Here is a 23,876-nt window from a genome sequence, read left to right as displayed (position 1 = left end):
CACCTCCCTCACTGAAAACCAACAGTGAGGATTCACCATCTTTACCCCCCCAATCCCCATCTAGGTCACCCTTATCTCCAGACACCCTTTCTCCCCCCTGTTGGAGTTCACTGACCACATGAAAGAGCTGGTTAGAGCTGGAACCAAATTTAATCCCCGCACCTTCCCTCGCTCTACTCCCATTATATCTACCCTAAACTCCCCCACCGTCCACCTCCACCACTGGCTCTAAGTCCTCAGCCAGGTTTGACATATGTGCCACAAGCACTGCACCCAACCCATCCTCCCACTCCACAATGGTGGAAAAGCCCAGCAAGCTCTGTCTGATATGTGCTGGGTCCAGGCTACAAGGAAAATAGCACTCATGACTCTTCACAGGACAAGCCGGTGCCCAATGGTCTGGTAATCTTCTCCATCCCTGTCTTGATAGGTAAGAGAAAAAGCATGGTGAATGTGTTAAGAAACAGGAAGCACTCAACATATCCTGCAAATTTAGTATTAATTCCTCGTCAGCCACAGCCTGTTGAAAAAAGTGGGCCAGATAATGCTTTTAACACACTAAAATTAGCTTTGTTAAATGTTAGGTGTCTGTAACCGCTGAACTTCTATCCACCAGGGCCTGCAATGAATTTGCCAAACAATTAGACAAGCAATTAGTGCCTCCATGTCAGTAACAGGATATGTCTTGTCTCTGTGTCCACTTAAAAACAATTCATATAGCATGAGACAATTTGATCCTATTAACCATAAAAACCTTGAGGACACAATACAACATCTGAAATCCTCCTCATGCTGCCTTGATATTCTGCCAACAGGTTTTTTCAAAAATGTGTCTAAATGCATGGCCTCAGATCTACTACAAAATGGTCAACATGTCTCTCCTCTCAGGTTTTTTCCCATTAAGCCACTCTTAAAAAAGAGCAATCTAGCAATCTAGTCACTAATGAGTAATTATAGGCCCATATCAAATCTTCCGTTTTTAAGTAAAATCATTGAAAAAGCTGTTTTTAAACAGTTTAGTGCTTTCTTGGCACTAAAGAACTGTTTTGATGTCTTCCAATCAGGATTTCGACCACACCACAGCACAAGGTCTTCAATGACATCCATTCAAACACTGACAGTGGCAGAAAAAAAAGAGTCTTAGTATTATTGGATCTCAGTGCTGCATTTGACACAGTCAACCACAACAGATTACTAGACAGACTTGAAAACTGGGTTGGACTTTCTGACACAGTACTAAACTGGTTTGAATCCTACTTAAAGGACAGGGACTACTTTGTGTCTATAGGTAATTATACATCTGAGCTAACAAAAATGACATGTGGAGTTCCCCAAGCGTCCATTCCGGGGCCTCTTTTGTTTAACATCTACATGCTACTTGCTCAGATTATGAAAAACAACAAAATATGTTACTATAATTATGCAGATGACACACAGATTTACATAACCATATCACCAGGGGACTATGATCCCAAACAAGTGCTGAGTAACTGTATTGAACAAGTCAACAACTGGATGTGCCAGAATTTTCTTCAATTAAACAAAGATAAAACTGAAGTTATTGTTTTTGGAGCCAAGTAAGAACGACTGAAAGTCAGTACTCTAGCTTCAATTTGCAATGTTAAGAACCACCAACCAAGCCAGAAATCTTGGTGTAGTCATGGACTCAGACCTAAATTTAAGGAGCCACATTAAGACAATCACAAAGTCAGCCTACTATCACCTGAAGAATATATCAAGGATTAAAGGACTTATGTCTCAGCAAGACCTGCATTTATCTTCAGTCGACTCGACTACTGTAACGGTGTCCATCAGACAGCTGCAGCTGATTCAGAACGCTGCTGCTCGAGTCCTCACTAAGACCAAAAAAGTGGATCACATCACTCCAGTTCTGAGGTCTTTACATTGGCATCCTGTATGTCAAAGAATTGATTTCAAAATCCTGCTGTTCGTTTATAAAGCACTAAATGGTTTAGGGCCAAAATACATTTTACGTTCAGTTATTATGCTCCGTATATATCTATTACTCCCAGATAACTGCAGGTCTGCTGAAACTGTCAGTTCTTTTAAATTAAGACTGAAGACTTTTCTTTTTACCACTGCTTTTAATTAAATCAATTTTAAAGCTGTAGATTAGTAACTTTCACTGCACTATAACGTCCGTTTTCTTTTTCGATTTTCACTTTTACACGGTGAGAAATTAGTAGGTAATTGAGTGAAAAGATAAAGTGAGTAAGATGGAACAGAGTGAGACATCAGACATAACCAAACTCAGTGGACCCAAATATTGCGATGGACCCGATTACAGACTAGCTAGAGAGAGCAGATACTTCTCTGTTTATTCTCTTTTCAAAGGCAAAAAATAATTGTAACTCAATTATTTGCTCAACCCCTCAGCCTGTTTTTATTTTCTATTTAACTCTTTTAACCCTGATTGTACACTGCTCTGAAACTTTTACTGTCCTGTTTACCCCTGATTTTTTTGTTTGTTTTTTGTCTTTTAATTTCACCCTTTTCAAAATTATACTTTAATGTGTTTCTTTTTCAATTTCCTTGTGTTGCTTTTATGTTTAATGTAAATCACTTTGAATTGCCTTGTTGTTGAAATGTACTATACAAATAAACTTGCCTTGCCTTGCCTTGCCTTGCCTTGCCTTGCCTTGCCTTGCCTTGGCAAGTTTGCTCTCTACATTAGAGAAGGTTAATCTAAACGAGGACCTCGTCGTCAAGTGCCTTGTTGGCATTACATGTAATGGTGTGTCTGTTTGGGCACAAAAGCGGGGTCGTGAGCAGGCTGAAGGATTTATTTCCCAACATAATAGTATGCCACTGCTTTGCACACAGACTGGAGCTCGCCGTCAGTGATGTCCTTGAAATAGGAGCGAAAAACCATTTCAAAGCATTGCTTGACAAACTATACACACTCCATAGCACATCAGGAAAAAGAACGCATGGAGCTGAAATAATGTGCCAACTTGATATCCAACTGTGCAAAGTTGGCCGGATTCTAGATACACGGTAGGTTGCTTCCAGCTTCAGAACTATAGATGCAGTGTGGAAATCTTATCCTGTGCTATATCAACACTTCACCTCTGTAGCTGAGAATGACAAAAGAGACAGTCTGTCCTGCCAGAGTTATGCAGGTCTGGCCAAGTGCTTGTCTCTCATGCTTTTGTTAGTAACCTGGGCCTGATGTGGGCTGCTTTGCAGGAACCTTCAGAGTTATCTGCTGAACTGCAAAAGAGGGACATAAACATTATTTCTACACACTTCTACACAATTCACAGGGAGGTGAGAGTGTTAAGAGGTATTGGCAGATACACACAACCGTGCCAAAGGGTTGTTGAAGAAAATAATTTCAAGGGGATGGCCACAAGAAGCTCTCACAGAGAGAGGGATTTTTTCCTCAGCTTAGCCAGAAACGTGGAAAGTCGCATGTTGTCAACGGAAGGATACAACAAATTGATTGAAGAACTGAAAGTGCTTCACAATGAGTATTGGCCTGATGATCCAGAGGGATTGTATGGAAAATTGAAGTAGAATCTCTCTGCACACGCTTTCGCATTGACAGTGTACGCCAGACGATCAGGGCATTCAGACACTTCATTGACAGTAATGGGAAGGAGGTACAAAAATAGATGAATAAACTGTTGATGGCAGAGGACACAACTGCAATTTCAAGTGCAGAGTGCAAACGTTGGTTTTCACAGATGAACTTGAGCAACCCGAGCCTCCTTGAACGTTTCCACCACAATATCGTTGCTCTTCATAAACCTTGATGGGTCACCTCAGTTCAAGTTCAAACCAGTGACCAACGTTAGGTCATCCATCGCCACACAGAGCAAAACTAGGAGCAGTCAAGAGGACTCTGGACATGAAGGTATGTCTGTGCTTTGGGCCCTTCTAGACAAATAAAATCCAAGATTTCATCCAGCCTAATTGGGTAAATCTAATGGATTTCCTTATTTAGTATTTAATTTGATTATTAATAATGTTCTCCCAATAAAATAGTGCGCGGGTACGCTATGCGTTTAAATAATTAATCAGTAATTATTATACATTTTTTATTAATTATTTTCGGCAGGTGCGCACATTTCATGCGCTCCAGCACCTAATAATTTACCATTTAAGCACTGCGTGCAGGTACAGGCACGCAGATAGACATACAGTCACACAGCTGGCAGGCGACAAACAGGTAACAGGCAAGCAGATATAAGTCCAGGTAATGGAAATGCAAAAATCCAGCAAGCAACAAGGAACATGGCAAACAGGCAAATTTGATGAACTGACCATGAACAACGGACAAAAACTGGTTTAAATGGTGAGTGGCTGTTTGGGAATGAATTCCAGATGAGGAGTGGTCCTGGTAGGCCAGGTAACTGCAGGACTGAGAGGAGTGGGAGCAGGTGTGTAGATGCGTGGGGCAGTCAAGTGATGGGGAAAGGACGCAAAGTCTGAGGGCATGTGGTGGACGCCTTGAATCCTCAGGTCTGGGGAGTTGAGGGAAAGAAGATTCCCTGAAAGAAAGGACAGACAGAGTGATTGAGGGACTGAGAAGCAAACTGTGGCAGGCTGTGGCTATTTCTAGTGACCGTACCATTAAAACATCGCCTGCAAACACTCATCGGCAGGGATACCTCAGTCAGCATTATTATACCTCAGAAGAATGATCAGTGGTTATTATATATTTGGCTAATATTGCAACAGACTTAAATGCTTAACATTTAAAAATGTAATAAAGAAATCATTTACCCTGGAAAATAATGGCTCAAATGCAAATGATGACATCTAAACAAATTATGTTTTCACCTCCTTATTATATCATGATAGAAAACTGTATACACCACGCCTGGAGGATGTGTGAGTTGTGCATTCTCACTGGACAGTCTCTCTTTTCTGTGTGGAAAATGCCGAATGCATGATTGTGTATACATCTGGCCCTAGGTCAGTGGCTGTGTGAAGTGGCAGTGCTTGTTGGACTGTCAGTTTCTGAGTTACAAGTGCTTGAGGGGAAGAAGGCTGCCATAAAAAGTGACACACACTCTTCTTATTGACTCACAAACCTGAAGTTTTCAATGAGCCAGTTTGGCCATCCTTGATTAATAGGCTGACATTTCTGTTACTTGTGATAGATCTGTTGTCCTATTCATCAAACTATCCTCTATTCATCATCTCCTCAATGAGCTAAATATCATCACGGCATCTCCACAAGGCTACTAAACTCTAGTGCAGTGTGAAAATGTAACACTATTTTTCTTGAGCGTTTTCCTTTTGTGTTGGCAAATAAGCCAAGATGTTCTTGCAAAGCCATTTCCGATAATTGCATAAGACGATAAAGATGTTACAGGGGGAAATGGGTTGCGGAGAGAAAAAAATTACAAAAGAGAAAATGGTTTTGTAATGGAAGAAAAGCGTTTTATGTCTTTGCAAGACTAGCAGAGATTCAGTCACAGGGATAAATTACGGCCATTTCAATGTCTTTTCATCATTTTGTGAAAAAGGAGAAATAAACTATAAATCATCCTGTAATGTTTTAAAATTGGAGGTAAAACAAAACACACTCTGCAACTTCAGTGAAATTACTGTGAATCCATTTCCCCCCCAAAATGATATGCCATACTATTGGGAAACACACAAATCAAAGCTGTTATGCAATGTAAGTGGATTCAGTGTTATACCAATAGCAAAAGGAAAAAAAGGACAAAAAGAAGAGTGTAATATTCACTCTAGTCTGTAGGATTAATAATTCTCCCCATGAGCAGGACGAGCCTCGTGAGATCATCATAGATTATGAACAAGAATAGTCTGTTAAAGGGGATTCTTGGGTGGACAGAGAAGTCCAGCATGATGTCAGGTGTTCCCCCATCTTGACTATGACTATCTTGAAATCTTGACCTGACTTTCTAACTCACTACTACTCTTTATCATTACATTTCTGTTAATACTGTAAAATACTGTACATATTTACTCTCCTTTAGATTTAGATTTTATGTCATAGAGCGAGCGAGACAAGGAAATCACGTAGTTCAGCATGTCCATCGCACATTGTTAATAAAAGCGAATTTCTAATGTGTAATATGTTCCTTAAAAGTGCTTAAACCAAGTGCTCATGCCTTGCAGTTTCATGGTACTCCATTCTGACAGCGAAAAATAGGATATTTTGGACGAGTTTCAGCGTCTTCTTCTGTGATAGCCCTGATAAATCAGCTCAGTCTGACTAAATGGTTGATACCCCAGACTTTCTCAGGAGGCTTTCGAAACTGTAGGATTTCCTTAGTTGGAACTTTGGAAAAAAGGATTTCTGCCCGCCTGTGAAAACAACAATCAATGTGTGAATGGATTTGCTCTAAGTTGTCTTGTTACAACTTGTGGGACCCGTGCTCGCTCACTGATGTTTAGAGAGCAGCAATTATTGCTGACTTAGAATCTACTCACCATCATTCATCATGCTACCGATCAACAGAAAGCATGGGACTACAGGGGGCCAGAGAGAGAATGTTGCTCTGTGCTGTGACATGGATCAATATACTGTATACCCCCGGGATAAACAAGCACCCGTTGTAGGGGACATACTGTACATGGACACACTCAAAGCCTTTTGGTATACTATACATGCTAACCTTTGGATTAACATGCTCAGATTCAAACCACCACACAATTCTAAACATACACTAAACACAAAACAGCCAGGCAATATTTGCTTTATTTGTCTGGGATTTGAGATTTATATTGTGAATTGTGTTCTATTTATGGTGTTTGAACATTTAAAAATTGTCTTCACAGTGTGAACAGTGTGCTGATTACTCTGGGTGATCTACAGACCTAACTGTCGTTATGCAAATGTTAGAAGTTGGTTCATCAAGACATCCATGAATATGCATGTACAAATGCCCTAATTCTCCAGTTGGATGCCATTAAACAATTGCAGAAGAAGAGGCTGTAATGAGATGATGTAATTAAAGGAGGGCCTGTCAAACCTTGTTGATGGAAATACTGCATTGTTTATTTCATGAATTAATTGGAGGAAGGTTACTGACTGAAAAAAAAAGACGATGGATGGAAATGCACTTATTGCCTCTGGAAAGGTGTGATGGCAAATGAAGGCATGACATATTCTATCTCATCCTTGAAGCTGCTGACACAAGTCTGTGCAAGCAGTCGGGAAAACATGCAAGGGAGAGGGTAGCTTGACATGGTTTGCACCTTGTTCCTGTTCAAGAATTTGGACTATCCACCTACACCAGCTTCAGTTTGCTGAGCCAAAACCTCATGCGGCTGTCGGAGAGACAGTCCTCCAGCTACTGCGGCTAAGCTTTCGTAAGTAAGGAGCAGTGAGGCCAGGCTCAGGTGGTTGATGACCTGATTTATGTGTCTTTAATACAGGGAACAGGTTACGGATGAAATATGAAAATAAGTTGGCAAAGATAGAGGTTGCACACCTATAAAAAGCACCCGCTGTGTAAATTTACTACCACCAAATGTCACAAGCGAGTGTCTCCTCTTCACAAAAACAATTGCTGACCAAAAGTGAGTGCTATGCAGTGCTGCATTTTTTTTAATTTAAGCTTGAATGTTTTTGATGGTGTATGTTTTTCTTTTGCAATGATGTGTGATCTGATTGTTGACACCTTTAATGTACAAGAATATCATATGTACCATAACCTTGAGTCTTGAAAATGACATGCATGTCTAAATTTTCATTCCCCATTCAACAAGAATCCAGCTTTGAAATACACCCAATTGTTAAGTTCAGGTTTGTCAGAGGCTTTTAACACCATCTCAAAGCTGGTGTTGGAGGTGAAGGGTCCAGTGTGTTAAGGCCTGGTTACAATCATAGTCTAGAGGGTTTTCCATCAATATGTAGGCTGCTCCACACTCTTAACTGACCCCGAGGATGAACCCCATCCTCAGTTCCAGTCTTACCCTCTGCCCCATCATCTACATCTGCTCTCCAGTATCTGCCCCTCTAATTTCCACCCCTGCAGTGGCCCCCTCAGTTTCCGTTCCGTCTCCAGCCTCAGACCCTTTGAACCCCACCTCCCCCCGCTCCCCCCTGGAGAGCGCAGCTATGTTGCAGATCTGTAAGAGCAGATATGGTGGCCTCCATGCTCTGCTCTGTAAAGGTGGCTGCCTGTCTCAGGGCCTGCAGGTCCTGGCTTAGACTCTCTGACCCAGACACTCGGGACAGTGGGGCCAGAGCTGACGCCAGACCCAAGGAAGAGAACAAAATGTTGTGCTGCTCAGCAGTGGTTCTGGTGGCCAGTTCATTGTAAGTTTCAAAGGCCAAGGCTGTGTTTAGGGCTAATGTGTTGAACTGCTGCTGCTGATTGACTTCTTATCCCCTTAGCAGAGGCCTACTGAAAAGTTTCTCAGGCTCTGGTAGAACCGACTCATCTGACGTGAAACCCATTAGCAATACTGTTGTAAAACTATACATAACAGACATTGTCGCTTTTTCTCTCACCATCCTCGGTCTGATTTAGAGACGCTGCAGGTTGATCTCACATAAGACCGGCCAAACACCAGCTTTGGGGAAGTGTTGTTCTCGTGGCTTGGTGCGGGGGTGGCGGTAGTGTTGAAAGTCTATCGATCTCTGGGGCTGAGCTTTTGACCCATGGTTTGAGCTCCAAGCAAACAATGGCGCCATGTTTTTTAGTTTCTTAGAATTTCAGTGTGTGTTGTAGGTGGAGAGTGAGGACAGGGGAAACTCAGTTCCCCTTTAATACACATTCTGGTCAACATGGATTTTGAACACTTATGCAACTGATGCATACTTAAGTTTTGCTCTAGTTTCACTGTGCATATAATTGCATTCCAACAAAGACACTATCAATGTGCCTACTGTGGCACCTAGAAATATAGTATTTACATGGCTGATTCTATCTTTTGGAAAGGATATGAATATATATGACACCGAACAAGTATTTGTTTTATTATTTATAGTCACAAAGATATCATGAAGAACGCCTGCGCTGTTGATAAGCCTTAATTATCATACAGTATCAGAGATTAAAACAATGAAACAGTATACATTCTAAGCCACAAGTGACACAGTGAGAGCCTGCGAAATGTCAAAGTGCTCATTAAAAATTATCAGCTTAATCTCACCATGTCAATACAGCTTCTAATTAAACAGTAGGTCATATGGGATTCTCAGCAGTCAACAGAATGCTGTAAGACATCCTGTTGTGTGTGACAGTCACTGCTGTGAAGCTGCGATGCCACCATGTGGTTGATAACATTAACTGAAATTGAAAGGAGCATTTCTGCCAGAAGAATAAATTAAAAAACAGAGCATTTTGGACATGCATTCAGCAAAAAATACCTCACAAACCATGACTAATAATTTCCATATTGTAACCAAGTGGCTGAAAAAATGCATAATAATGGGGATAACAGCGTTATGTGTTTATCTGAAACTATAGCTCAAATGACAAATTATTTCTGCTGGCACCAAGAAGCAAACAATCATTAAATGTTGCCTTAAGGGAAATTTAGTGACACAGATAAAGAGTAAACCCAGCCCTTAGTGTCCCTGTTTGGCTCATTAGTGGAAAACTGGGCTAATAAGCATATCTTAATAAGAAGAGTGTACTGCAGGGGGACTCAGAGGTAAATTTGAGGTAGGATGAGGCAGCAGTAGAGCAGGATCCACAGGACCAAGAGCAATTCCAACTCTAATGGGGTTATGTCACGAGAGGCTGCTAAAGATTGCAGAATGAATCCTCCCTCTCTGTTTAAAAGTAGATAAAACACAGAAATGTTACAATCAAACTAAAATAAGGCACTTTATATTCATATTTATTAAGAAGAAATAGACTTTACGTTAAAGCGATAAAACCAAACACAGATAAGAATGTAATTATGTGTATAGTATATGTAAATCAACTGAGGATTGACTAACCAGCAATTGTTAAATCAATGGTTGAAGGTGAGGCGGTGTACTTGGGGCTGTAGTAAGAGAGATATTCGATATACAAAGAGTTTGGAGGGTGGTGTCTTTTTTTATCCTTAACAAGACCATAAACACAAGGTGTAAGAAATGGATTAAACTGTATGTTTAGCATGCCCTGCTAACTAGTATGCTACCTACAGTAGTAACCTAGTGTTATTTCCAAAGGAAAGGGACATTTTAACTGGTTAACTACATTATTTGGTGAGGTTACATGTTACATTACAAAAAATAATGTAATGTTCACTCTGTGCGAGCCAAGTTAGCATATCAGAGTTTATGCTAACTCTGTCCTGCTCTTTATTTGGCTAGGGGAAGTTTACACTCCAGCAACTGCAAATTAGCATTAGATAGGATATGTTAACTCGCCAGTTAGTCTTTTTCTATTGTCGAAGAGGTCAATTGTGTTTGTACTCATAAATCACAAATGCAATGACCTACCTGAATGACTGAGAAGTTGCACTGGAGGCAGCAGTCCAGCTATTGCCACCACCATGGATGTTAACATCTCCGTTAGCGCCATTTTGGGGGGTGGTTTTACCAGGATTTTCTTTTGTTGTTGCCTTCTTGTCAGTCAGTTTACGTCTCTTAATCTTTACTTCCCTGTCTTTCTCCTCTGCTGTTATAACTGCCTCAAAATCCATTGAATTCATGACTTCATCACTGTATTCTTTCTTGTCTTCATCTTCCCAAGTCAGAACTTCCATTCTGGGGTCATTGTCTTTGCTGTCATTGTCTACTTCTGTGCTAATTCTAGTTGCACCGGCTCCTCTGACTTCACATACAGCCTTGGCAATTAATATTTTATCATTCACTCCTACCTTGAAACTTGAATTCACAACATATGGCTGGTTTCTCCTCCCTTCCTCCTTTACACAATCCGTTTCCTCGTTTTTTCCCCCTAACTTTCTGCCTTGCCCTTCCTCAACGGTCGTCACATTTTCTTCCTCTTCCGTTTTGTCTGCCACTGTCATCCCACTCACTTCCTCATCCTCTTTCTTCCAACTAGCCACTTCAAAAAGCTTTGTTTTCTTAGCTTCATCTACCAGAGCCTCTGTTTTATCATATCCATGCGTCACCAACCTAGCATTTTCTGTCTTCTCCTTCTTCTCTTCCTCACAATTATCACCATCACAATTACAGTGTGCTCTTACACCTCTCTCTTCACCTTCCTCTCTGCTTATGCTTTCTTCCTCTGTCTCCATGTCAAACACAGCGCTATTGTTTGTCATCTTTCTCAAACTACTTCCATTGTTGTCCCAATCAAACGTCCTGACTTCTGACTCAACATTTTGCGCAAGTGAGCCTTCTTGATGTTTATATCCACTGCTGTTTAACGTCTCACATCTGTCCAGATGTGGTGGCTCTTCCGTCTGCTGTCCATTCGGGAACATTTCTTCCACTGTTTCCTCTTCAACCCTTGATACTTGCCTTTTCAGCAGATCATATGGTTGAAAAACCTCTTTATTCAGATCCAGGATGTAGCTGTAGGCCTCCTCCTCATCTGAGTCCAGTGACGACAAGCTGTAGATTCCTTCCTCAGAGCTCAATGAAAATGTACTTTCCTCCACTATTGGCTTGCTGTAACCCTGATCCGCAGACACTTTCTCCATCCATGGTCGGATCTCCTGGCCGTCTACACCTGCGTCCAGCATTCTGGGTGGCTGAAAAACACTTGGACACCTGTTTTTCTTTTTGTTGGTTGGCGAGGTGGCAGCGCTGCCTGCAGGTTGTTCAGTGATGCTTTGGCTACGACAGGATAAAAAGATGTCACCGGTGCTGGACGAGAGGCCAGGGGCAACTGCTCCGTTTGTGTGAAGCAACGTGGACCAGGGGCTCCCTGGGGGTATTCTGCCCCACCGTTTCCACAGTTGCTGCTCGCTGCTCTTCTCCAAGCCTTTGAGCAAAGCTTGTGCTTCTTGATTGTCAGCAAGGGTCTCTCCAAAGCTGACTGACTCAAGTGATCCAAAATTTGGGGTGTCTGGAACTTCAATATCTGTTGTATGATACTGTAATATAGGGTTTATGAGTAGTAGTTACATGATACTATACTGAAATAATGCTGAAAAAGAAGTATCTTTGATAGTGTTTTTGACACTGACACGTTGGGAAATAAGCTTATTCCCTTTTTCCTGAGAGTTAGATGAGAAGATTGATTCCACTCTTATTCCTGCATTAAGTATTAAGCTACAGCCAGCAATCAGTTAACATAGCTGAATGTAAAGACTGGAAATGTGGGAAACAGCTAACCTGGCTCTGCTTGAAGATGCCATAATTCGCCTACCAGCGCCTCTAAAGCAAGACATGATATATCTCATTTGTTTAATCAGTACAAAAGCCTTACTGCACCCAGCCAAGAAATAGTCCTGCACCTAACCTGCGGTAAGAACACAAATTGTCATTTTTACACTTGTTTGTTCCGATTAAACAAGCAAGATATGGGCTGTTGAAACAGATGATTAAAGAACCCCCAACAAAATAAGAGGGAAAAGGGATTGTGGAAATTTATAGTATGGAAAGGTTGACTTTCTCCTTGAAACTTTGTATGGCTACATTTGCTAATTATTGGATGAAATGGTTACTACATCTTAATACACCAGGGGATTAACAAAAAATGTATGTATGCTAGCTTCCTACTTGTGCACATCATCAACAACCTTTCTTTCTTTTTGCCATCGGTGTAACACCATAAACATAAGTGTTGAATTACTGGGAGGTGCGTGTCAAGATAGATGTGTAAGGATCTGTTGCTTGCAGTACATTGAAGTCCTCCCTCAGTTTGAACTGAGGCCAACAATGTGGATGGACAGACCTTGACCCACTGTGTACTACTCTGTCACCCTTCCTCTGGACATCTGTGCAGACTGACCCTTACTTAGATTCTGTAACCCCTTTTTCTTGTTCATCTCTATCTTCTTAAGACACAAAAACACATGTGTCTTGTCATCACTTGATGTAAACTGACTCTGTGTACCAGTGTTCCCTGAAAGTGGTAGAGCAGTGTATATATGATGTTCAACTGCACCCCTTAGACCTATTTGCTTGTCTTTATGTCTTTAATAGAATGTGTTAATTAGGGGTGTTGGTAGGCAGATGTTGGACAGAACCAGACTAGCTCTGTCCAAAATGACTACAGACTGATTTGACAACGGTGGCACATTTTCTTATCTTACTCTCAGCAAGAAAGCAAAAAAGCAACAATGTCAAACTATTCAAGCCGTACCAACCTCATGTATGCCTGAACAACGCCCCAGGAACATAGACACATAGGTGATGACGGACTGCTCATCTGGTGAAGTGCATAACACGTCTGAGTAAAGAAGAATCGACAGTTTTCACACATTAGGGGAAGACTGATACTAAGGAAACCATCTTGCCGTTGTAGTGCCAGTTCAAGCCTCTATGCAATACTGAAGATACAAGAAAAAATCGACAGTTCATTGCTAGAGAGGTCAACTTCTAAATTGGTCTGCAGTGGGAAGAATGCTTCTGATTTACTCCTACAGCTCTTTGGTAGGAGGTATCATTACACCGTGGTCAGTCTCTAGCACCTATAATTAATGTCAGCGCTGCGGTAGTATTATCAAGGTGAAGATGGATCAATGTGGGCCATTTTTTATTTAGGAAGCTTTTACCTTCAGGCTCCAGCAGAGGTGGTACATCCAGACTGTGATGGGCAATCATGAAGGCCAGCTGAATGTTTTCTCTTGGCTCTCTAGACAAGCTCTCCCTCAGGTCAACAAAGGCTGGGTTGATGGACTTAATCATAGCTAGGAATGCCAGGCCACTCCTCCAGCTCTTCCCAAAGTCACGCACCTCCACCCCAAACCTGAAAATTCACAATTACAAAACAGAATAATATAACCTCAACACAGCCAGCTCACACATTTTCTTCACTCATTACGGCTGTTTAGGTTTGACATGTTACAAAATGTCCTTTGTAAGCGATTGGATCTTTTTCAGACTCACTTTGAGGTGCATGTTTGGACCCATTGCAGGAGAGTTTTGATTGCTTTCCCATGATACTTTGGCTCCCTGGCAGTCTTTCTGCCTTTGCTTGGCAGGGTTTTGCAGTAGTAGCTGCCAATGTCACTTGGCTGGGGTGCGAGGTCACTGAAGGACGGGTAACTGCTCATTGATAAGGAAGAGAGGCTAGAAGACAAATGCCTCTGGAGGCCTGCCGTCACCTCCTTTACCTGTTGGAGTAAAAGAGCGTATATGTAAGGTCAGTGACAAAGACCTGGGCAAGGAGTGAAGAGATAAGAGTGATGGATGATGGGAAAAAAAACCTGGAAAAACAGGATGATGTTCCAGACGAGGTTAAGAACAACAGAAGGGATGCCATCGGCAATGCCAGAGGCATCAATGCCAAGCAACTTCACCTGAGAGATAACAGGGAGCAGACATCATCTGAAATCTGTTTTTTCCGGATTTGAATGTTAAACGTGATGCATGTCATTGCAACATCACTGAATTGACTTATAAGCAAGCACACTCACATGCCTATCATCCAGGAATGCCAGGGCCTTGGAAATGTTGTTCAGTCTGAAAATGCGGTGAGAAGACGGCCTAAACCTGTAAAGCTAACATGAAAAATTACAGACGGAACGATGAAGGGAATAGTTCAACATTTTTGGCTACAATTAAGCTTACACTTTCTTGCTGAGTGTTAGATGAGAAGCTGATACCACTCTCATGTATAGCAAATATGAAGCTACAACCAGCAACTTTGCCTAGCTAGCATGATGGCAGGTAACGGTGGAAACAGCTAGCTTAGCTTTGTCCATAGGTAACAAAAAAAGTAACTTATTTTTAGTTTTCTATTCCTTGGCTGAGCTTTAATGGTGTAGGTAGTTGGGTTTTGTTATATCTGAAAAGAGCCAGGCTAGCTCTTTTCCCCTGCCACCAGTCTTTGTGCTAAGCTAAGCTAACAGGCTGTTGGCTGTAGCTTTAAAGTTGCTGTACAGACATGAGAGTGGTATCAACCTTCAACAGTCGTCTATTTTGGAAGAAACCGTATTTATTTTATGAATACTACAGGCTCACAAATAAGGTGCAAAGCTCATGAACTCAACATTTTCCCCCTCTATATAGCTTGACTCTTACTAGTTTGCACCCAGACAGCTCCTCCAGCAAAGCCATCAGTATTCTGCCATCCTGAATGTCTGTGAACAGGTCGCGCACTTCAACTGGAGGATCACGCTGGAAATAACAAATTGTGTAGCTTACTGCAGATTTCATTTATGAGCTGAAGAAAAATAGAACGATGTTTCAGCACAACTGTATTGATGTGTGTCTTACTCTCTGCAGAAACGCATTCATCCACCTGGTGAAGGTTCGTCTCTGCACTGTCTCCCTCTTATCTGGGGAAGATAATACAGGGACTTGGCACAGGAAACACTGCTGTTTCCCAGTTGAACACTGTTACAAAATGTGTTGAATAAGATAAGCAGGAAGAGTCTGACAGATAATGGGAAAATTACACATATGTGTTACCCCCTAAAGACTGCAGCTCATGAAGACATTTAAGATGATCAAGCATGTCTTTTAATCTAATAATTACATTGTATAATTTATTTTACATGCAACACATGTCACAATAAAGTGAAAACATGTATGACTGGGCAATCAGATGCCATAATGTCAAAGACACAATATACAGTGATTAAACATTATTATCACACTGTATTAACCAACAGCATAAGACTTCTTGTCACAGTACCTTGAGGCTGCTTCTCATCTTGATCACTGCCGTCTCCCACTGATTTCTTTTGTGAATCCCACTTGGCCTTGTCCTGCATTCTCATTCAACTTCAGTCGTACTTCAACATATAAACCATTGTTTAGATAAGAAGGGAGAACAACGCAAAATGTCAGGCAGTCTGGCACAATAAAGAAGTGCTCTGAGGTTTCCTTACAGAATACCTATGAATAAAAAAGGCAAAGTGAAGCAGTATGTCTTGCCTGAACACGCTGAAACCTCCCTCCCAGGCGTTGGTCCGCTCTGGCTCGCACTCCCCCTCGAGACAACTCAGCCTAAATCCTATTGGCAGGCTGCAGTTCATAAAATTTGGTCTGTGGAGGCAGTCGCATAACATGCAGGAATCAGCTGGGATCACTGTGTTAGGTTACAGATTACAGATGGTTTTCCTGTGAAGGCCTCTAATAAATCATTCTGACTCTCATAAGTGTGATTAATTGACAGAAGCATGTTCAGAATGAATCAGCTCAGAATGAATATGACTTTCACTACAGGAATGAGCAGATGTAGCTAAGGCTTTTCCTGAGGTCATTGTATAGTACATAAAAGAAAAATCTGTTATCTGTAGAGATGGTTTGAAAGCAGTGACAAGTGGAATCTTTTTATGTGGTTTTTCAGTTAAACCTGTAACTGAAACTCTTCAGAATTGCAGCCCAGCTAGGCAATATCTCATCAACAGCTGATTACACAATTTTCTGTCCAGAGTGAAGGCATAACATGTAACAAAGGTGAACCAAGGAAATTGCAATTCACGGTCAGCACTTTAAGCAGGCATTCAGACCTGAAACAGTCCTGTGTTAAAACAGCTCAGCGGGCTGTTTTAGAAGGGGCTCGTTGTTTAGGGTACTGATGAGGCAATGAAATATAATCTAGAAGTCCATTTGGAGTAACAGATTCATGTGTTTAAAGAGGTGGTATTATGCTTTTTGGCTTTTCCCCTCTCCTTTATTGAGTTATATCTCTTTTTTGTCCATGTAACAGGTTTGCAAAGTGAAAAAGCCCGAAGTCCAGCCCAAAGGGAGTTTCCATCTCCCACAGAAAACTCTGCTCTGAACTGCTTGAAAACAGCTCGTTTGTCACTTCCTTCACTGTGACGTCACAATGAAAACGCGTCATAAAGCTTGCCAAGCGGCTAGCGGGGTTCACAAAGCCCTCTGCTCCCGCCGTCACACAGACAGACAGGATTTTACAACTCAATTACAGTCCTAAGGTAAACAAATACTGCTTTCACATTACAAAGTAATCCACCAGGAACATGCATATGCAGTTGGCCAATGCAGTCCCTTGCTGGAGGATGCCACATTTCGGCAAAAGTTGAGCCTCAGCTCTGTGTTGGCACCCTTACTGACTTCGTTCAAATGAATAAGGCTATTTTTTTCACATAGGGCCAAAGTTAGTCTGAATACGGCCTAACCCCTGGGCCAAGGGGGTGACCTGATGATGCTAAGCGATAGCATTTTTTATATATTTCTAAAGTGAGACTTCTCTGTTCAGCTTGGTGACCATTGAAAATTGTGTTTTATCATTATTAATGGCCTGAAGAGCAGCTTGTCAAAATATCTTCTCTCATTCTTGTCTGACAGTAGGTTTTACAAAATGCCACATTACAATAACAATGTGTATATGACTATTCCTTTACATGTTATGTACACTGTGAAATTTTGTTGGATGCTTGCTTTTAAGAGGACCTCTGGATGAACATTCATTTTCTCTGCTGAGCAGGTCAAATATACAGACATATAGCGTGTGCTTTTATTTACATCATCAGTTTGAGGAAATGTATGACATGTAATAGGCTCACTTTATAATGTAATAAAACATTTATTAAAGAACACAGGTTTTAGATTTCAATCACTTAAGAATATCAATGGGAACTTAAACACTCATTTTGCCCCTGAATATGATGCATTAAAATTGCCCTCCATGCTTTTTGCAGTGACCCACATTTTACTACAGTTCTTTATTATTCCTCATTCAACCTCAGCAGGGAACTCCAATGCATCTTTAATGAGCTAAATCCTCCATCAGTGAACAGAATCGCTTATTGAGAAACTTTCCATTTGTGTTACGTGTCATAACAGCACAAGCTGAATTTATTTCAACAGAGCAGAAATTTGAATCTGCACATTAAAGAGATAAATCAAATCAGTGTGGAATACCAGCATATGAACTACAACTAAAATACAATAACTGGATCAGAGGGCTCATTTGTTCTGCAAAGCAGGCAGTGATTTTAAATCAAAGCAAAAATAATGAAAAGGTTAATTCATTAGAGAAATTGAAAGTTATTGAAGCAGTGTGTGCCTTGATTTTTTAAATGACAAAAAAACCCCAGAGGTGTTATTGTGACAGCTGACTGTGTCTGACAGGAAGAGCTTTCCCTGTTTCAAACAATATCTGGCCGCCAGGTTTTAATCTACCTGCCTCAAGAAAGATGATGGCTACAGAATGAGACCATCACCACCGTGGAAAGCAGGAATCTGTCCAAGGAACATCGCACGTGAAACTCCTGAGCCTCCAGAAGTCACGCCTTTTCATTCTTTGAGTTGCTTTCTGCAACCTTGTTGTGCCCACAAGCAATAGACCTTGCAAGGAGCAGCTTCACAAGGCTGCAAAGACTGACAGCGACTACACCCAAAAAAGAATTTAGCAATTTCAATGTGAACAAACTGCGTAACACCCAAATCTCCATCTCTATTCTCATTTTTATTTTTTTTTAAAAATCAAATATACCATTAAAAAGGTAGAGGATTCCCAACAATTCAACAATCAGAAAAGTCAAAATTCTGAAAACTTGACAATACATTTTGACAAGCTCAAGAAACCCCAAAATCAGAAGGGTGGGGGGGTCCTGCCTATTAAACTAGGCAGTCCATCCATGTTTCTCTGATATTAAAACAGGGAGCACATTCTCTTAAAGAGGGTTTTTTAACTGGTTCCAGAGATTTTCCTTTTCAGAGGCTGTTATGTGTGATTCTGGTGTCCATGTCCCCCATGCCTTCATGGTCAGTCACCCACAATGTCACTACCAAGCAGCATTAAAAACCAGTACCCGCCCTGTCTGTTCATCACTCTGCAGGAGACAAAGGGCGTCACTTCTTCCCCATGATGAAACTGGGAGCCTCGGCATCATCGTCAGCCTCTCTTTCTTCATCTCCCTTCTCTTCTTCACTGCTGTCCGAGCTCTCGTCGGCGTCGCCTTCTTTCTTGTCGTTGGCCTCTTGCTTTGCCTTCTTTGCCATCAGCTTTTTCTGCTTCATCTTTTCCCGCTTCTTCCTGCGCTTCGCCGTTCTCTCCTCGGCTGCCTTTATGTTTAGTTCCACCTTTTTCAGATATTCTACGTCCGCGTCCTGCTTCTCTGCCATCTTGTCCAGAAAGTCCTGCCTCTGGTACTCTCTGCGTCGGAGGTGCCGGTAAACATGAAACTCCCCGCTGCCTGCACCGGCGCTGGAGCCCATCACGTCTCGGACGAACTCCGGAGGGGCCCGCGGGTTCCACTCTTTCGGTCGGTCTGGGATGGGAGCGGGTTTATCCGGGTTCCGCATCAACCTCTCCAACCTCAGACGCTGTTCCTCCGCCGGAGTTTTAGCGATAATCAGAGGTTGAGCCTCTTTTCCTCCAGATTTCCCCGGTTTGTTATTTTTCTGCGTGTGCGCCGCCATCTTTCAAATCGCCGCTGTCTTTTTCCTCGGTGCTCAAGTCGCCCCGGAAGTTCTTGAGTGCTTTTGTAACCTGGAAATAATTATTTTACTTTGTAAAAATATTCCAAATAATGTATTTCTAAAGAGCACACAAAGGTGACTGGGTATATTACAATGGCTGCTGTGATATATATTTTTTTATTTTTATTATCAAATTGTCACTTTAAATAGCGCTCCTTGTGTAACTGACGTGATTGACGTGTGGCTCTACCAATAGAAAATCAGATTACAGATTGTTTGGGCGCAGCTGTCCAACCAACGTCCAGGTCCTGCCTCTCTTCCCGAGTGTTAAGTGCGTTGACTGACGGGTTTTAGCTGGCGAGTCCATTTGACGCAATTTCTTCTCCTCATATAAAGATATAATTTACCAAAGACCATGAACAGTATAATTAGATCTACCGCGAAGTGTCTGCGGTCGGCGGCCTATCTACCCAGACAAGCCGACGGACGCGTGTTGTCGGCCTCGGCCCGGTTCCTGTGCTCGGCGGCGGACCTCCAGAAGGACCTTGGTGATATGGTGAAGAAGGACAAAGTAGTGGTGTTTATGAAGGGGACGCCGGCTCAGCCCATGTGTGGCTTCAGTAATGCCGTGGTTCAGATCCTCCGGATGCACGGGGTGGACGACTACGCTGCGTACAACGTGTTGGAGGACCAGTCTCTCAGAGAGGGTCAGTAAACTGAGATAACCTGTTCATGATGCCACGGCAACAAGTTGCCACCTCTCTGTTTAACTTAGTTACTTGTAGCTAATGGTCCTCATAATTAACAGTGGAAGTGTTACAAGAGGTTATTTTTTTTTTTTTTTTTAGCGCTAATTGATGTAACCAGCGTTGATTAGATCTGTTTCCTCTTTCAGCTGTCCTTGTTAACACGTTTTTTTTTTATTGCCACATTCAAAACTAGGACTTTTTGTCAACGACCCTCTGTAACTAGTCTTTGAGATGTCCATGTTTTTATCAGTGTCTTGCAGCAGGATCACAGGGTGTGGTCCTTTTTTTAAAAAAAAAAAAAAAAAAAAAGTCAGTTCACCATCAATATGGACATGTCTGTCTTTTCCATCTAATCCAGCCATAGCTGGAAGCCTTTCTGTTTTAGATAATGACATACCTTAGAGAACAAGGACATGCTGTCTGTAGTCACTGACATTTTAAAGGGATTTTGTCAAGTGAGGCTTATGTTGCAACAGCAGTGTAATGCCAAGTGGTGACACAGCATGTTGAAAGGCAGGGACACCTCTCATTCTCAGTTTTAACTATGCTATGTCTTAGAAAATGTCAGTATTGTGGCCTTTCTTTGTAGCTCTTTAACAACAAATTAAATATCATGCTCTGCCCCAATTTAAATCCCACATAAGCTGGATTCAGGGTGAATGAAACGCATTGAGTCGGCTTGTGAGGAAAACTTCCCCAAAGCCATGAATTAGTCCCACAGTCCACTATTGTAGTGCTTCTGAAAGTGTTGCATATGCTGCCTTCATGCAATGTTGGTAGGATGGCAAGAACAAGAAAACGCATAAATCCGATTTAGGAGTGTTCATGTATTATCCCAGGATGGTTAGCCCTAGTGCTAACCTGGAAGTTACATCATTAAAACCTAGCCTAGATTAGTTTTTTATTTTGTTGTACCCTATCTGTAGCAGTCCAATACCAAGTGAAACCAGATACAAACAAACAAAGTGTACAGCTCCTCTTAAGTTAGCTGAATCGATTGTATTAGTGTTACTGCCGGTGGTGGTGCATTTGCAGCCATTCTGCCAACAGGTTGACATGTGTGTAGCTCTTTTCACAGAGTGGGAGATGTCAGCTGTGTAATCCGACCCTGAAGTAGTTAGAGCCTCATTGTGTCACTTGTATTTCCCAGGCCCTGAGTCAATGGGGGTCAGATAGACAGGTTGTTAATTGTAAGAGTGGCAAAAGCTAAGAATTGTCTGACACGGCTGCTTGCACATGTGTCTACAGACAAAACACAGAATAGTTCCTTCTATTGCTGAGCTAAATAAACGCATGCGCAATTTGTTGTGGCAATATGTTATTCACAAGTCATTGTGTTTCTAAACAGTACCGATTTGAGATAACTTGAGCTGGCGCTGCTGTGACGTCTGTTTCTATAGATCTGCCATTGACGTTTCAGTTTGTGTCACAGGGGCTATCACTGCCTCAGCTAACTACTCAGATCTTCTGTTTATAAAGTACAGACTACTGTTCCTGAAGGGTGTAACCACAAGGCATCACTTCCTTTTTGTCTGGGGGGGGGGACCCATACGAGTCCCTTGGTATTAGGAACATGATATATAATTGGTTTAAACAGATTAACTTTCATTCACTTGTGATAGGTTAGTACTCCACTCATGATTCTGTTACACCTGGCACCTTATTACTGGCTCTAACCCCAACACCATCTGCCTTCCACAGGAGTCAAGCTCTTTTCCAACTGGCCCACGATCCCGCAGGTGTACTTTGATGGCGAGTTCGTGGGAGGCTGTGACATCCTGCTCCAGATGCACCAGAACGGAGACCTGGTGGAGGAGTTAAAGAAGTTGGGCATCAGCTCTGCATTGCTGAACGCTGAGAAAGAATCCAAGTAGAAAACAAGCATAAACTCAAAACAACTGATGAGACAGAGGACACATTTATCAGGTTGAATCCCCCACTCAGATGATGGCAGATAAATCAACTCACTATGGGCTAAAAGGGTATCGTTGGTATTTTTCATTAAAACCGCTTGGGGTGCCATACAGAGCTCCTGCTGCACTGCTTATACTCGATTCAGGTCCTTTTAAATTTGCACAGATTATGTGCTTTACAGCCGAGGACTTTAAACAATGAAGAAAAAAAGAAGTCGACGTCTACACAGAGAGCCAAAATCAGATTTACCTTCTCTTTTACCCACATTAGTCACCTTCTCTTTAAAACAGCAATAACAACTTTTTGTGGCCATTAGGGGGGAAGTGGCAAACACAACACTGACATACCCTCATAAGTTAAAATAGCAAACTGGTTAGCATCAGTAGCATTCATTTGGAGTTCTGCTTCTGGACACCTGATGAATCTAGTCCAGTGTTCACTCACCTTCCAGCTGCTTTTGTTTTTTGTCTCCACCAACTCCTGAGAAACATATCTACCTGTTGCGTTGTCCATCTGCCGTTTGGTGCTGGGCAAGTAGCATACACTGGGTTAATTTTTTTCTGTTGATGAAACATACCTGCAGCAGCCAAAAAACCCCCAGAGTGAACCAAAGTCGCGGTCGAGAAAACCAAAGCAGTGAGCTGAAAGCGGCATATGGCTGAGGGGAAACTGCAGCACTTTTGAAATTAAAACATTAAGTACAGCAGTTTTTTATATTTCCCCATTACTTATCACAGGGAGGAACAACTTTGCCCTCTAATTCCTCAGTTTTGAATACTTTTCTATCATATCTCGATCCACAAAATTCTAAATACTATCCTTAAAATATTGTAAACATTAAAAATTCATACCAGCATGGTTGTTGGAATCACAAGCCTTTGTGATAAACACAGTAATGAACATCCAACTGTAACGCCACTGATAGAGAAACCATTTCACATCGAGGTTGGACTTCTACTGCCAGAGGGAGACGGTCAGGTTCCCTCCCTGTGTTTTAATTAGCTTACACAAGAATGCTGGGAACCTCCATCATCCCCTCAGCCCTCTAAAAGCCCTGCTACCTCCACTGTCCACTTTTTTTCGCCACAGTCTGTTTAAGAACAAATGTGCACCAATACTAAGTTAAGATCTTTATAACGCTGCTCAGGTCGCACCAGGAAATTATGTCATCATACTAGAAACCTTTGAAATGCACTGCCTGTATCTACAGTGCACTAGAGGGAAGAACAGAGAGGGGACAATTCTGATGTCTGTACATTTGGAATCAATAAAGCTGGTGTGTGTGTGCTCATAATATAAATGTATTTGTTTATTTCTGGCCAATTACATCACTTATGAGTTTTCTGTTGCAGTGGAGGTAACTAGCTCACTGACCATTGTCTTCTCTTTATTCTTCCTGCTAGGAACTGCATAGAAAACGTGTCATTTCTGTTTTAATGTCTCCACCCGCTGCAACGCAACAAACACACCTCAATACCTTTTCTCTTTTTCATGGAGATGACTTACAGCACATTTGGACAAACAGCAGTTACGTTTGAAGTTTGTTGCCGCTGTGCATTTTTTCTTTTAAAGCTGGGGCAGGCCACGTTGGAGAAACTAAATTGCCTACCCTAGCTTTATTTTGTCACTCAAAGGGTTTAATTTTGTTTTCAAGTTTTCTCACTGAGCCTAAGAACCCCTGACATTTATCAATCCTCAAATGTTCTTCCTGCTGCACACAGTTGTATTATCAGAGCAATGGTCATGTAGTACACTGTAAGATATTGTACATTGAACGCATATTATATGTATTATCTGCATGTAAACACTGCACCAATTAAATATTTTGACACAAATAA

The 23,876-nt window shown here is 41.7% G+C and overlaps 3 protein-coding genes and 1 non-coding gene across 10 annotated transcripts; 1 reads left to right on the top strand and 3 right to left on the bottom strand.

Moving 5' to 3' along the window:
- Window positions 1-8,908: 8,908 nt before the first annotated feature.
- clmnb (calmin b) lies at window positions 8,909-16,040 on the bottom strand. 7 transcript variants are annotated; one of them, XM_046060929.1, is made up of 11 exons: window positions 15,917-16,040; window positions 15,675-15,774; window positions 15,254-15,373; window positions 15,059-15,154; window positions 14,452-14,535; window positions 14,242-14,334; window positions 13,922-14,148; window positions 13,588-13,781; window positions 13,180-13,262; window positions 10,394-11,961; window positions 8,909-9,733 (listed from the first exon to the last, which is right to left on the bottom strand). In XM_046060929.1, exons 2-11 carry the CDS (start codon window positions 15,690-15,692, stop codon window positions 9,607-9,609), a joined length of 2,610 nt encoding a protein of 869 aa, XP_045916885.1. In that variant the 5' UTR covers window positions 15,693-15,774; window positions 15,917-16,040; the 3' UTR covers window positions 8,909-9,606. The 7 variants fall into 7 exon arrangements, with proteins under 7 accessions (XP_045916885.1, XP_045916888.1, XP_045916883.1 ...); XM_046060932.1 differs by lacking the exon at window positions 15,917-16,040 and adding an exon at window positions 9,905-9,951 and having other exon boundaries at window positions 15,254-15,315; window positions 15,675-15,910; XM_046060927.1 differs by lacking the exon at window positions 15,917-16,040 and adding an exon at window positions 15,871-15,889 and having other exon boundaries at window positions 15,254-15,315.
- A 2,014-nt stretch (window positions 16,041-18,054) lies between these two features.
- On the bottom strand, window positions 18,055-18,331 carry LOC123978417. The gene has a single exon (XR_006826955.1). It is a non-coding gene; the product is annotated as a small Cajal body-specific RNA 13 (non-coding RNA).
- Window positions 18,332-18,400: 69 nt separating this feature from the next.
- Window positions 18,401-20,040, bottom strand: prkrip1 (PRKR interacting protein 1). The gene is made up of 2 exons (XM_046060346.1): window positions 19,645-20,040; window positions 18,401-19,445 (listed from the first exon to the last, which is right to left on the bottom strand). Exon 2 carries the CDS (start codon window positions 19,373-19,375, stop codon window positions 18,806-18,808), a length of 570 nt encoding a protein of 189 aa, XP_045916302.1. The 5' UTR covers window positions 19,376-19,445; window positions 19,645-20,040; the 3' UTR covers window positions 18,401-18,805.
- On the top strand, window positions 19,662-23,873 carry glrx5 (glutaredoxin 5 homolog (S. cerevisiae)). The gene is made up of 2 exons (XM_046060347.1): window positions 19,662-20,082; window positions 21,826-23,873. Exons 1-2 carry the CDS (start codon window positions 19,791-19,793, stop codon window positions 21,996-21,998), a joined length of 465 nt encoding a protein of 154 aa, XP_045916303.1. The 5' UTR covers window positions 19,662-19,790; the 3' UTR covers window positions 21,999-23,873.
- The last annotated feature ends 3 nt before the right edge of the window (window positions 23,874-23,876 follow it).

This window comes from Micropterus dolomieu, linkage group LG10 (assembly GCF_021292245.1).
Source record: "Micropterus dolomieu isolate WLL.071019.BEF.003 ecotype Adirondacks linkage group LG10, ASM2129224v1, whole genome shotgun sequence".
Lineage (NCBI taxonomy): Eukaryota > Metazoa > Chordata > Actinopteri > Centrarchiformes > Centrarchidae > Micropterus > Micropterus dolomieu.
The sequence above is the reverse complement of the archived record's forward strand: the minus strand, read 5'-3'. Positions and strand labels throughout refer to the sequence as shown.

Bases quoted from the DNA above. Each gene is read 5' to 3' on its own strand.
- clmnb (XM_046060926.1), bottom strand. From the start codon at position 15,759: ATGAGAATGCAGGACAAGGCCAAGTGGGATTCACAAAAGAAATCAGTG. The intron at 14,536-15,058 runs GTAAGAGTCAAG...TTTTCATGTTAG, and splicing joins AGCTGTCTGGGTGCAAACTA to CTTTACAGGTTTAGGCCGTC. The intron at 14,149-14,241 runs GTTTTTTTTCCC...TTACTCCAACAG, and splicing joins ACATCATCCTGTTTTTCCAG to GTAAAGGAGGTGACGGCAGG.
- prkrip1 (XM_046060346.1), bottom strand. From the start codon at position 19,375: ATGGCGGCGCACACGCAGAAAAATAACAAACCGGGGAAATCTGGAGGA.
- glrx5 (XM_046060347.1), top strand. From the start codon at position 19,791: ATGAACAGTATAATTAGATCTACCGCGAAGTGTCTGCGGTCGGCGGCC. The intron at 20,083-21,825 runs GTCAGTAAACTG...TGCCTTCCACAG, and splicing joins GGACCAGTCTCTCAGAGAGG to GAGTCAAGCTCTTTTCCAAC.